At 35.7% G+C, this 14281-nt stretch overlaps 1 protein-coding gene across 3 annotated transcripts in view; it reads right to left on the reverse strand.

Annotated features, from left to right (window-relative positions):
* The window catches only part of TRPC4 (transient receptor potential cation channel subfamily C member 4), a 203159-nt gene that overhangs the window by 31127 nt on the left and 157751 nt on the right, over window positions 1–14281 (reverse strand). For all 3 annotated transcript variants that reach the window (XM_047723236.1, XM_047723235.1, XM_047723237.1), the window contains one exon: window positions 6423–6562. In XM_047723236.1, coding sequence (XP_047579192.1) covers window positions 6423–6562 — 140 coding nt within the window. The remainder of the gene's footprint in view (window positions 1–6422; window positions 6563–14281) is intronic.

Raw genomic sequence — 14281 nt, forward strand, 5'->3', positions numbered from 1 at the left:
CCTGCCCTGGGCCTTATTTCTACAATCATCTGTTTCTTCCAGAATCATCTTTTAAAAAGGTCAGTCAGACCATCTCATATCTTGCTTAAGTACTCTGCAGTATTTTTGAGATGAAATTCTAGTTTTCCGACATGTCGCAGGAAGCCTCTGGAATCTGGGTTCTGACTTCTTTTTTTGAGATTGACCTACCATTTGTACTCAATTTGGTGCTTAATGCTCTGGCTCAAACCTTTAGTACTTGTCATTCTCCAAATTACTTCACATTCTCACCAAAATTCCTTCCTATGAATATCAGGCCCTTTGTCTAGAATGGGTTTAAATTCTAATTATTTTCATTCTTCAGCTGTTAATTATTCTTAAATATATGCTGAGTGCCTACTCTATGTTAGAAACCATCTTCAGGGCTCACAGAGGTGAGGAAATAAAATACAGTTTATGTTTTATGAGCTTATATATAGTGAAGAAAACAGACATTAACTAAGAAATGCTCATCATTCCCTTGACAAGTACTCTTTGACCACGGAGGAGTGAACACTAGGATCCTCTTGACTGGAGCGGGTGGTTCCAGGTTATAGAATAATGTTTGAAAGAGAAAGACCAAAATGTTAATTATGCTTGAATTTAATTAATTAATCAATTAATTATTTTAAGAAAGGAAAGAGAAAGATCAAGAGCTACTGTTTACATTGAAGCCTTCCTAGGACCATCAATTCCTGCTTTCCTCTTTCTTTCAGGTATTTGTTTTTAAATAAAATATATCATAGTATGGTTTTGCTCTAAATCTTAATTTCTACTCAGATTCTTTTTAAGAGACTCACTCACTCATTGCAGACCTCCAAACCTCTAAATCTCTTGGATTACCTGTCAGTTTCCCCATGCAGGGAGCTCTGTTTAATGCATTTTAGGAAGTAGACATCTAATAGAGTGTCTTATAGATGATAGGAGGTCAAAAAGCATTCGAGGATGAAGAATCATAGACATACTCAAAAACGTGGTTGTTGGAAAAGATGAATCATGTGTAGAGATGTGAGTATCTTACTGTAGCTGGAATATGGAGAGTTCGGAGGTAGTGATGACTCCAAGAGGAAGCTGAAGTCAGGTCAGGAATATGATAGCAGAAGTGTTTAAGAGAGGAAGACGACCTGAATCAAGACGCTGGGTTATTTATATCTTCTATAGTCTCTGATGCATATTTATAAAACTCAGGTAACCAATAAACATGAATAAAAAAATTAAACTGATACAAAATTAAAATTTCGTCATGTGAGAATAAACAGAAAACATAAACTGGTTTTAATGTTTGACTTTTAAGGTGAAAACCTTTTCCCTTCCACAAATTGGTTAGATAATGGAGTAGGGAAAGACAATAAGAAGGCATCGGATTTTCTCCTGTGATAGATGATACCAGATTAAACAGTTAGGATTTAAAATCTCTACAGAGCTCTATGCCATAAAACTAGAGAATATATAGAAAATTCCCTAATTTGGAGAGTACATTGCAGTTACATTTGTGAAATAGAAACAATATGTGTCTCTAGTCTAGCTGATAAGCATAGGAGAGATCACTGAGGTATTTATTCAGAACTATCTTGAAGAATGGCACTATGAACAATTTCATCATGACTCCTAAAATAAATGTTCTTATCCATAATGATTTTAATTTTTTTTGAAAATATTATTTATATCACAGACTGGAATAGGCATAGGAATTCAATCATTACTGCCAAATGACTAAAGATAAGTATAAGAGACAAGTTAGACATATAGACAAGGACTGGGTAATATTTAGGAGCAAACTAGTCCTAAAGAAGACAAAGTAACATTCTGTAAGAGTGCACAGACATCAACATCAACAAGCTCTGGATTAACTAGTATTTCATACATAGTGAGAAGGGGAAATGGTCAACTAACCTTCTCCAAGAATTAAGAGCAAATGACCAAAAAAAAAAAAAAAAAAAAAGGCTAACAGATCATGAGCTGTGAAATGTCCATGAATCAAGGTATTTAAAGAACCACAACAAAGCCTTTCGTGTAAGGAGAATAGTGAAGTCACATATACTTTTGTACTGTCTTTGGCTGTACAATATAATGTTATTGCATGGTACATTCAAATTAAAAACAATACCAAGTGTTTATATTAAGCTCTACTTATGACATTAAATGTTTGTTAATGCAATCCTCACAAACATTCTTTTTTTTTTTAGATTTTTTTTAATTTATTTATTTGATAGATAGAGATCACAAGTAGGCAGAGAGGCAGGCAGAGAGAGCGAGAGGAGGAAGCAGGCTCCCTGCTGAGCAGAGAGCGCGATGTGGGGCTCGATCCCAGCACCCTGGGATCATGACCTGAGCCGAAGGCAGAGGCTTTAACCCACTGAGCCACCCAGGCGCCCCTATCCTCACAAACATTCTATAGGATTTGATTAATAGTGTCATTTTACACATTAGAAAATTGAGGTATAGATTAAGTAACTTGCCCCAAATCACACAGTTAGGAAGTGGTATAAGTGGTACTCATAGGAAGTACAGATCAGAGCTCAAACCATGGCCTTAGAAGGACCCTTTGGGGTGTGTGTGTGTGTGTGTGTGTGTGTGTGTGTGTGTGTTTAAAAATCACCTCTAGGTGGAGAATTACAAAAGGGTAAATCAATTAAGCAAGTGTGGCTCTTCTGCCACACCTATTCTAAAAGTTTCTCCCCTTGGAAAAATCTGTTTCTGAAAGGTTTTCCTTTTTGTGGACCGACAGGTTTTTTTGGTCTGGATCCATGGCTTGGCTGAAAAGATGCAGGGTTGGATTTTTACTCCCATTTATGCACCTTCGGACTGGAGGTAAAACCTGTACAATCCCCAGAGATCTGAGATATAGCTCCTTAGTAATCGTGCTTGCACCACCACCACATTTACTTACTGGTAAATAGTTAAACTATTTACCAGTAGCAGCATCATGGGATTCCATCTGCCTCATATTTCATAATTAATAAATCACGTATCTTGTGGCTCTTCCCTCCTAATTTTTGTTTTCAAATCCAGCCTCCAGCAGCTTCCCCTGTGTTCATTTCTCTACTTCAGGCATTCAGTATCATTTGACTCATTCTCTGCTTAAATCTTATTAATGCCCCTCTTTATTAATAGGGTAAATCCCACATTCTATAGCAGAATGTGAAAAGTTCTTCCCATCCTCTCCTCGCCCCCATTTACAGGATTGTTTTTGTCTTTGATATTGACCTTCCTTATATACTCAGACTCTTTTGTGCATTGTGCCCTTTCTCTCTGGAATGCTCAGGCACATTCATGAGCCCAATCAATGCCCACTGGCTCTGTCTTCGAAGATACCTCCAGTAGAGTTTAGTTCCTTCCTTGAGGCTACCACAGGCCTTGTTGGAGAGTTTATTGTATGGGAAGGTTCTTACTTATATGCATATCTCTTTCCTCCACCTGATTGTGAATTGCTTGAAGCAGCAGATACATCCCATGCATCTTTGCATTCTTAGAAAACAGATGAAATCCTGGTTTGTAGTGTGCTCGCAGAAATTCTTACTGATTGATTCACATAACGGCTGTTTGTCTTATTTATAGCAGAGTATTTTTGTACACAAATATGGCACCTTTTCCAGAAATTGTAACTTATAAATTACCTAGAAATTAGCATGAAAAATTTAATGATAAATAAAAGAAGGTAAGGAAGGGTGAGTCAACAAGTCGGCATTAGACTCCCAAAGTAAGTGTTCTTTTGATTGTTATCATCATTCAACAGGTAATAATACTGAGGCCAATGTTAAATAACTTGCCCCAACCCACACAGGTTTCACGTGGTAAAGGTGAGTGTGAATCCAGAGCTCCAACTTTTTTCAATGAACATAAAGTAAATGAAGGGACATAATAAAGTCATTTAAAAAGGCAAGTCCAATGGGCTTATAGTATATGAAAGAGGAGGACATAGAAGTAAAAGAGAAAGAAGAAAAAATTAATAATGCATGCTTATTCTGTAACAGCCATTTTAATTATGTCACCTCATTTACTGCTCATACCAACAGCACAAGATAGAAATGAATAGTCTCATTTTATAGCTAAGGCACAGAGAGGCAGAGAATCAGGTCAAGTTCACATAACTAGTAAGTGATGGAGGAAAGAAGTGAGCTCAGAAAACACTACCCAATAAACTCCTCCCCAGCAACTCAAGTTTTAGTCTCACAAACTAATCATCAGAAAGGACACTCCACACTTTCCACTACAATCATAGTTGAAATCCTATGACCACAGTGCATAAACAAACTGTATTTCTTGAGATTCCATGTTATTTACATCACTGTCATCTGAGGTAATACATGTGCACTTTCCATCTCCTCTTCACTCCTTTATACCTTCTTCATCACATGGGGTGGGTAAGTTGAATTTTAAGCATAACCTTTTTTTCTTGCTGTAGAATAAGGGCCAATATTTACATCTTACTATTAAAATTGATGTTGCACTTGAAGAACTTACAACTTTTTAAGAAAATTCAAATCTTATTCATAAAACTAAGACAAAAAAAATCTACAAATATTCATTAATTTATATAATTGTACCCATCATATACCAGAGTTCTTATATATTAAAATGTATATGTATTAGATGTAAACACCATATAAATGTAATATATAATATATTCTATATTTAGTATAAATATTATGTATAAAAATATATAAGAGAAGTTCTTTTTGGTATCAATCTTATACTTCTCTTAACTGTTGAACAGAATTATATAGTCCAGTATCATTAATGTATCTTCCTTAGATCAGCTACATCAGCAACATCTGATAAATTTGTTATAAATGCAAATTTAGGATCTTCCCTAATATTCCTACTTTAGAATTTCTGGGGATGGAGAAAGGGAATCTGTGTTTTAGCAAGTCTTCCATGTAATTCTTTTGCAGCTGAAAGTTTGAGAACTGCCACAGTTACCAGAATTTTATACTTGTACGGGGTTACAAAAAAAAAAAAAACCAGATACATTACTTGTTTGTAGAAAGATGGATAAATCGACCTTAAAGATATACTTAAGGATCATTACAAAGAAAATAAGAATTGGACAGATATGCACTTAACAAGAGACTGCCTAGGGCTCCTGGGTGGCTCAGCTGGTTAAGTGTCCTGGATCAAGTCCCACATCAGACTCACTGCTCAGTGCAGAGTCCGCTTCTCCCTCTCTGCCTGCCGCTCCCCGTGCTTTGTGTTCTCTGTCTGACAAATAAATACAATCTTTTAAAAAAATTTTTTAAATACAAAAAAAAAAAAAAAAAAACAACCCTGTCTATCTCTTATATAGATGCATAACCTCCTTAGTTAAGACAGTACCTTCTTTTCTCTTAAGGTCATCAAGGGCATTAACCTCAATGCAGGTGGGAAAAATTACCAAATTACCATTCTATTCTTAAAATATAGCTTCCTGTCCATGAAATTGGTAGGTAATGCTCTTTCTGAATGTTTTGGTGAATGCTGGCAACATTTTAATTGAACAAATTCTAGAAACTCTGGCTTTTCCAACTTTGGGTATTTTTGAACCTGACAGATCTGAACTCTGCACTAAGAGACTCAGGTGGCCATTTTAAGAATTAGATGAAATGAACATGAGTTCACCTCCATGTTAGTATTTTCTAGATCAGATCACTAAATTGCTTGAATTGTTCATGTAAAGCCCAATTAGACACTCTTTATTTTTTACTAATACACTAATCATTTTGAAAGAAAAAATTTTAAAAAGGAAAGAAAAAGAAATGGGGAAAAAGAAAGGCAGGAAGGAGAAAATATTTCAGTTCAAAAAATATCCCCCAAAGTACAAAATAATCCAGATTGTCATTGAAGAACAAACATGTTTTACATAAATTCTGTGGTTTGGAAAAGACTGATATTGTACAAAATCTGGGGGAGTGACGGGTGTATGAGATTTCAGGCGCTGTCATGTTGAAAGGGATGAAGAGAAAGAGATTATATTCTGCTCTATTTATATTAAACTATATTAGTTTGAGCTGAAATAATTTCAATGCTTTGAAAGTAATATTTTGATCTATGTAATGTTATCGGTTAGTTGTAACTGATAAAAATAGATTTTGGTCGCCAAAATTTAAATAGTGTTTAAGATAGAATTTCATTAGAAGCAGAAAAGATCAGAAGCGAGAGCAACAATGGTGAGTAATTTTGAAGCATCATTCAATTTAGATGCAATAAAATTGGGTGACAACTTCAAATTGTGACATTGTTTTATGACTATAAATTTGATATTATCTATGTATTTTATACCCATCTATCAATAAAGTGATGAGGAGGTGAATATCACATATACATAATGCTCTAAAGGTAACATTATTAGTAAAATTAATAGCAATCAAAGGCATACCAGTATTTATCAGAACTTATGCTTTATCAACAATATAAACAATAGTTACCTTTACAAATGCAACAATTTTCAAAGAGATCGTTGCCAAATATAAGGAATTCATCACAAAATCCATTAGATTCCACCAATCATGGATGTAATCTTGAAGTCCACCATCCCACATTTGTTTAATTTCTCCCCATATAAAACCTGCAATTACAGAAAGATTCATCGTAAGTGTGATTTTCAATCAAATTACTAAAAATCGAGATATGCAACTTAAAAATTAAAGAATATCAGGGCTGCAAGAGACTATGTTGTTTCACTACATGAAACATCTATTTTTTAAAGACAGTAATATTCAGTCTCAGCCAGACTCTAAAACTTACAGGACACTGAGCTAATTGTAGAGAATGCTCTTAGGGCAGTTTCCCTTTCTTTTATTCATTTGATACGTTCATAAGAAGGTGCAATTTTGGAATCAACTCTGTAACTATATATATTTCTCATGGAAAATCTGTTAACAGTTATAAACAAATACTTAAAGACACATTTCCTCCAAAGTTGAGATGACTCAAAGATTCATGAGAAAACAGTGTATCTGGTGAACATAACTGTCTTAATTACATCAAGCAGGATGCTTTGTTTTGCTTTTGTAACTGATTAGCAACTTCAGGGATCTGATTTCAGTTCTGAACACAAAACAGTCATAACATGCATGATATTGCATTAGAAGACCTTATATCTATCAATAGCTTTGAAACTACATCCAGAGAAAATAAAAATCCTTTCCCTTTATAATGGTCATATTTTTAATAGGAAATGTTTTAATTTTCAAATTCTAGGAAGTGCTTACGAAATATCACTATATATCATTTTATTTCCATAATCTTATTAAAATTTTATAAATCTAATTTTCAGGACCAATGATGAAAGAGAGAGAGATCAAAGGGTGTAGAATCAGGAAATAGTAAAAGGATAAATATGATTTCATAACTACATTAACATAAGCAAGTAAGAAGACTCTATTAAGATAATAATAGTCTGGAATGTCAAATGTGTAGCACAGTGTTTCATATCTGTCTTGTACTAAAAGCCAGAAAAAATCAGGTTAACTATAAAATCATAACCTTTCATGGATTTATCAAAGAGATGGGAAACCAAAGAGCCTATACTTCTAAGGAAAGCAGTTTCCTCCAAAGATAGCCTCAGGGTGAGTATTAGCTCACCTGTGGCAGAGTGCAGGCAGGAGAGACAAAGGCATCATATAAGAGGGTAAGAGGATTTCAGAAAAACTTTTAAACAAACTTCTAAAGGCTGAGTCTGAGCTAGCACAAGAGAATAGAGCCCCTGAGACAAAGACACAAGGGAGTTTCCAGCTCCTTGAGTGCTCTTTCTCATGGAGTACTCGTCTTCCTTAGGGAACACCACACGTGAGCCCTATGGGAAAAGCAGGAAACGGTCCTGGGCCGAGGGTTGACACCAGTATCATTCGAGGTTTCTTACCACAGGGGGAAGTTCAGGAAAGTCTCCTCTCTCATGACCTGCAAAGTGTCATTGCCCTTGAGTAGTAAGATATGGCTCACTGAGAACTTCCATCCCTAATGCCCAGGCATCGTCCTACCCAAGTCTGACCCCAGACCAGTACAACAGAGAATCTGCCTGTTTTACATCACCAGGCCAGCAAACACCAGTGACAATCGGAAGCAGACAACCCCTGGAGGAGTGGCGAGAGCATGAAGAGAACCCCTCTGAGGCACAGGTGCACAGAGGAGGCCAAAAGGTGTGGGTGCTGCAAGAATTCTGAGAATTACCTTCTTTCCTACTTATCTTGGTCAGTTGAGGCTACTCTAGCTAAGTATCACGGAGCCCCACTCTGTTATAATAATAAAACTTCATTTCTCATAGCTCTGAAGGCTGCAAGTTTATGATCACAGTATCAACATGGTCAGGCTCTGGTGAGAACCCTTTTCCATACCGTAGATACTGACTTCTCTTTCTATCCTCACATGGCAGAAAGAGAGCAAGCTATCTCTTCTGGCCTCTTTGTATAAGGGCATTTATCTCATTCATGAGGACTCTGCCTTCATGATGTAAGTTGCCTCCCAAAGGCCCCACTTCCAAAAGCCATCACATTGGGGCTTAGGATTTCAATATATGAATTTGGAGGGGACTCAGACATGCAGTCCATAGCACCACCTGAAGCAGAGTCTATGGTGCCCTGAAACTCACTGTAGCAATGAAACTCAAACCCGGCTCAGCTCCTGACAATATTGCCTCAACTTCCTGCATGATGTTCTCGCGGAAGAAAATGGTGCGTCCATTTTCAGGCATCAATGCAATGTACTTCTGTCTGGCCTTCTGCACAGGTGGAATAAACACCGTCTCCAAATACACACATGCATGCACACTCTGATACATCATATTCAAAGTGTTTTTAAAAAAGTAAAGAAAAAGTAGTGATGGCATCAGGAGTGGGAGTCGGGTGGAAATAAAAGACACATGGCATTCAAAGGAAGAAATCGAAGCCTGACATCAAATTTGTTGTCTGAACTATGTAAGACAGGTGACATTATTACAGCATTGAAAGAAAAAAAAGTCTGCACAGAAGTCTATACAAGGCACAAATAACTCTCATAATTGAGGATGATTCAAAGACATTTTTTCAGACAATCAAATACTCCGTTTACATGAGACCCAATCTACAAGAATTGCTGAAGGGACATATCCTAGGCAGAAGGCACATGATACTGAAAAAAAAATTAGGTCTATAAAAAGAAATGAAAGTCTATATTCAGGAATGGTTAAAAAGAAAATAAATGTAAAAGATATTTTTTCTTTTGGAATTGCTCTAACAGATCATTGCCTAAAGCAAAAACAGTAGCAAAGTATTGTGGTTTATAACATATATAGCATATGGAAAAGTAAAATGACAACATTAGCACAGCAGATGAGAGAGAGAGGAATTAGAAACATACTATCATAAATTCTTAGGTTACTTGTCAATAAAATAAATATTATTTGAAGTTATATTGAACAAAATCTTATATTGTAAACCCTAAGGCATTCTCTTAAAATATTTTTAAATGTAGGTAGGGGTACCTGGTGGCTCACTCAATTGAGCATGTGACTCTTGATCTCAGCTCAGGTCCTCATCTCAGGGTTGTGAATTCAAGCTCCAAGTTGGGCTCCATGCTGGGCATGGAGCCTATTTGAAAAATATATTTTTATATACTATCTATATAAAAGAGATAGGAAACCAAAGAACCTATACTTCTAAGGAAAGCAGATTCCTCCAAAGAGAGCCTCAGGGCTCACTGTGGCAGATTGCAGATAAACACACACATAGACCCACACACATATATATGCACACACATGTACATGTATATATGTATATATACATATTTAAATGTATAAAGAGCCAGAAATATAAATAAACATGAAATTATGAACAATATTCAATATGACAACAGGCAGAAAAAAAAGGTAAAGTGCAACAAACAATGGATAGAGCCAGTAGGATAAACAATATGAATGGGGTAGATTTCAAATCCATCAATATTAATAATTACATTGAAGTGTATGGTCTTAAAAAATGTATGGTCTAAACACACCAATTCAAAGACAGAGATGGTCATATAGAAAAATGCAAAACACAGCTATATTCCAATTCATCAACAGGTTAAAAATAAAAGAATAATAAAGACATATGAAATACTAATCAAAAGAAAACTAAAAAAAATAAAAGGAAGGTGGGTTGGCTATATTAATATGATTAAATATATTTCAAAAGAAAGACTGTTACCAGGTAGGTAGAGGGATATACTAATATATGGGTGAAAAGGCCAACTCACTGAGAAGACAGAACAATTCTAAATATGAATGCGGCTAACAACACAACCTTATAATGCAGGATGCCATAATTAAAATTGAAACAACAAAGAGAGAAAGGAATAAGTATAGTCGATGGAGACCTTAGTATTCCTCTCTGTAGCATCTGTAGGCAGAAGTTTGGTAGGAATATTGAATTCTGAACAACCCTATCAACAACCTGACAGTGGTAGAACACACTTTTTTTTTTTTTTTCAAGTGCATTCATGTGGAGTATTCACCAAGAGAGACCATATCATCATGGGCTATAAAACAAACCTTAACATATTTATACAAGTGGAAATCATACAAAATGTGTTCTATGACAATATAATAAACAACAAATCAATAATGAAATGTATTTGGAAAATCCCCAAATATTTTGCAATCAAACAACATACTTCTAATAACCCTAGATCAAAGAGGAATTTGCAGATTTTTAGAAAATATTTTGAAATGATTGAAAATGAAAATACAGGGACGCCTGGGTGGCTCAGTTGGTTAAGCAGCTGCCTTCGGCTCAGGTCATGATTCCAGCGTCCTGGGATCGAGTCCCGCATCGGGCTCCTTGCTCAGCAGGAGCCTGCTTCTCCCTCTGCCTCTGCCTGCCATTCTGTCTGCCTGTGCTTGCTCTCTCTCCCTCTCTCTCTGACAAATAAATAAAATCTTAAAAAAAAAAAAAAGAAAATGAAAATACATCCAAATAAATCTGGGATCCTGCTAACATAGTACTTAGCGTGGAATCTATAGGTTTAAAGACTTTATTAGAAAGGAATAAAAGTCTCAGTGATCTCTGCTTCAACTATGACACAATGAAAAGAAAAGCAAACATGTTAAATCCAAAACAAGCAGAAGAAAGTAAAAGAGATAAGAGCAGAAGGCAATAAATTTTAAAACATAAATCTTGAGAAAAATCCACAAAAACAGAATCTAGTTCTCTGAAATGATCAGTACAACTGATAAAACTCTAGCCAGAATGGTGAAGGAAAAAAGGAGAGAATATATAAATGATCAATATCAGAAATGGAAGAAGGGGCATCAGTACAGATCTTAGGACATTTTAAGGACAACAAGTGAAAAAAATGAACAACTTGATATCCATAAATTTCACAACTTAAATGAGTTGGAACATTTTCCCTGAAAGACATTAACTCCTAATCTCATTCAAGAGTATACAGAGTAACCTGATTTGTCCTATACTTATTAAAGTATTATGAATTCATAGTTAAAAAACCTTCCACCAAAGAAAAATTCAGGTCCAGTTGCTTTATGGTGAATTCTACCAAACATTTAAGGAAGAAATAATACTAGTGCTAAGAACACAAGAACAAACACTTAAGAAAATACAAGAGAAAGAAACATCTAAGAGGCAAGCAAGTGTTATTCTGATAAAAAGTCTGACAAAAATAATACAATCAAAGAAAACTACACACTAATAACTTTTATGAATGTGCAGAAAAATCCTCAACAAATATGAACTAGTAAATTAAGTAGAGCAATATATAAAATTGATAATAGCTGTTTTTCCACGATTGCAAAACTGTTTCAACATTTAAGAACCAATCAATGTGGTTTATGCCATCCGCAATCTATTGGGGGAAGAAAGATCAATAGATACCATAAATGCATTTGACAAAATTCAACATCCATTCATAGTAAAAAACTTTAAGCAAAGTATGAATAGAAAGGTAATTTCCTGATTTGATAAAGGACATCTATAAAAACATACAACTACCATCATGCTTATTTTGCAGAGAGCCAAAGAATAAATAAGTTAGGCTTGCAGTAAATGAATGGGTGTGGCTGTGTTACAATAAAACTATTTATAAAAACTGCCAACTGGAGCCTGGGTGATGCAACTGGTTGGTTAGGCATCAGACTCTTGATTCAGTTCAGGTCATGATCTCAGTCCGTCCTGGGATCCAGCGGGCATGGGCGGGGGGTGGGGGAGGGTGGGGGGGTGGGGGCTCTGGCTCAGCGGGAAGTCTGCTTGGGATTTCTCTCCTTCTGACTCTCTCCTTGCTTGCTTGTGTACTCTTTCTCTCTTTCAAATAAATAACATAAATCTTAAAACGAAAACAAAAACTGTCCAAGGGCCATATTTTCCTGCTGGGTCATAGTTTTCCAGCCCTTGTCTAGTATCTTGATTGTGGTGGTAGTTCATGATTGTGCGTGTTTGTCAATGTTTGATATCTCTGTGCCCTGAAAAAGAAAAAAAGTAATGCTACAACTTGAAGACAGCAAAAATGATGAGAGGTTGATGTTGACAAATGGAAATAGGGATAGATTAAAAATAAAGAAATATAATAAATATATAATATGTCATAAACATAATAAATATAATATCAATTGTGATATATTGCTGATAGGTATGTTTGAAAATTCTCATAATAAAATTTTGGAAGAAATAAAAGTGAACTAGACTTAATAGTCTATCATCATTTAGTGGTAACTAGAAATGGTTATTTATTATTATTTAAATTTATTTCTTCAAATTTTAAGTTAGAGCTCAGTTAATAACCTAGGTAAGGACTGATTTCAGTCGAATTAATTTTAGTGTCCATTTTTTAAAAGTTTTTACATAAATTCCAGTTGGTTAACATACTGTAATATTAGTTTCAGATATACGATATAGTGATTCAACACTTCTATACATCACCGCGTGTTCACCATGACAAGTGCTCTCCTTAATCCCCATCACCTATTTCACCCATCCCCCCCACCCACCTCCTCTCTGGTAACCATCGGTGTGTTCTCTAAAGCTAAGAGTCTGTTCTAACTTCAGACTCGTACATACAGTGTAGATTTTAAAGTCTGCTGTAGACCCTGCTTTAGTCTGGATTTGGTGTTTATATCCTAGTTCCCTCTATGAGGTTCTTTCAGAAAGAAATCTCTCTTGAGAGCTCAGATAAGATAGGGGCATAACTGGGGAGATGATAACGATCACTGCCTCCATATTGAAGAAAGGAATATAACAGACCCGACTAGGATACGATGCATGCTCGGATTTTAGAGTTTGTGGGAAACTTAACAATTTATATTATCCAGTGAGGAAAAGCGCTCTGGAACCCCTCTCCTCTCCCCATTCTGTGGTGCTTTTTCCTGCTGAGCCTGGGGACAATCTCAGAAGGCAGAACACAACCACAACCTACGTAAGAAAAATCACACCAAAAGAGGCGGTGTGACTATGCTCCACTACCAGTTAATAAAGAAACCAGAATTCAAGCTCCTTAGGCAGTGCTCTTAGACAATGTTTTCTTATTTCTGAGATTTCACAATGTGGCTTATTTGTTTTGCTTTATTGGAAACTTGGCCAGTTCCCGGAGGTGAGAAGATGTGTGCACTGCAATCATTAATTGAACAAATGCGTTTCCAGTGAATCTTCACCAAAGATAAGAATTTGACTATAGCAGGTGAGTGAGGGGCAAGACTCAGCTCAACTGGTACTTGGCTTTGTAATCTTAGACAATAGTGTTCTAGTGTTACTACCTCATTTCAAAAGCAGAGAGGTTTGGATTATATACAGAATTCTATATATAGAATCAACAATCATACAAATCATACCATCTACCTCAATGGAATGAATCACCAGACATTACTTCTTCCTATCTGAATTATCAAATTTTATGAAAATCAGTCATCACAATAGTTTCCATGAAAGATTAAAAACTGTTTTATACCAGAGGACACTGACTTGCTTTGGTCTGCTACCAAAAGCACAAGTTGGATCTTTGATATGAAAATTATAGGGAGAAACATTCTTGACCAATGTAAAAGAGAATTCTCTGGCAATCAGAGTTGTTCCAAAACTGGAATGGATCACCCTGTGGGGTCAAGATTCCAATCCAAGCCTGGAATGTCTTCCATCACTCAGGCTCCAGAGTGATTCTAAAAGTAGGTGCAAACCTGTTCCATCTGATCTCTGAAGGGCATTCCAAGTCTATGAATCTGTGATTCTGTTATTTTCAGATTTGTATGTACTACAAAATGAAGTGTATTTTATTTTATTTTATTTTTTTTAAAGATTTTTATTTATTTTATTTGACAGACAGAGATCAC

This window comes from Lutra lutra, chromosome 3 (assembly GCF_902655055.1).
Source record: "Lutra lutra chromosome 3, mLutLut1.2, whole genome shotgun sequence".
Classification (NCBI taxonomy): domain Eukaryota; kingdom Metazoa; phylum Chordata; class Mammalia; order Carnivora; family Mustelidae; genus Lutra; species Lutra lutra.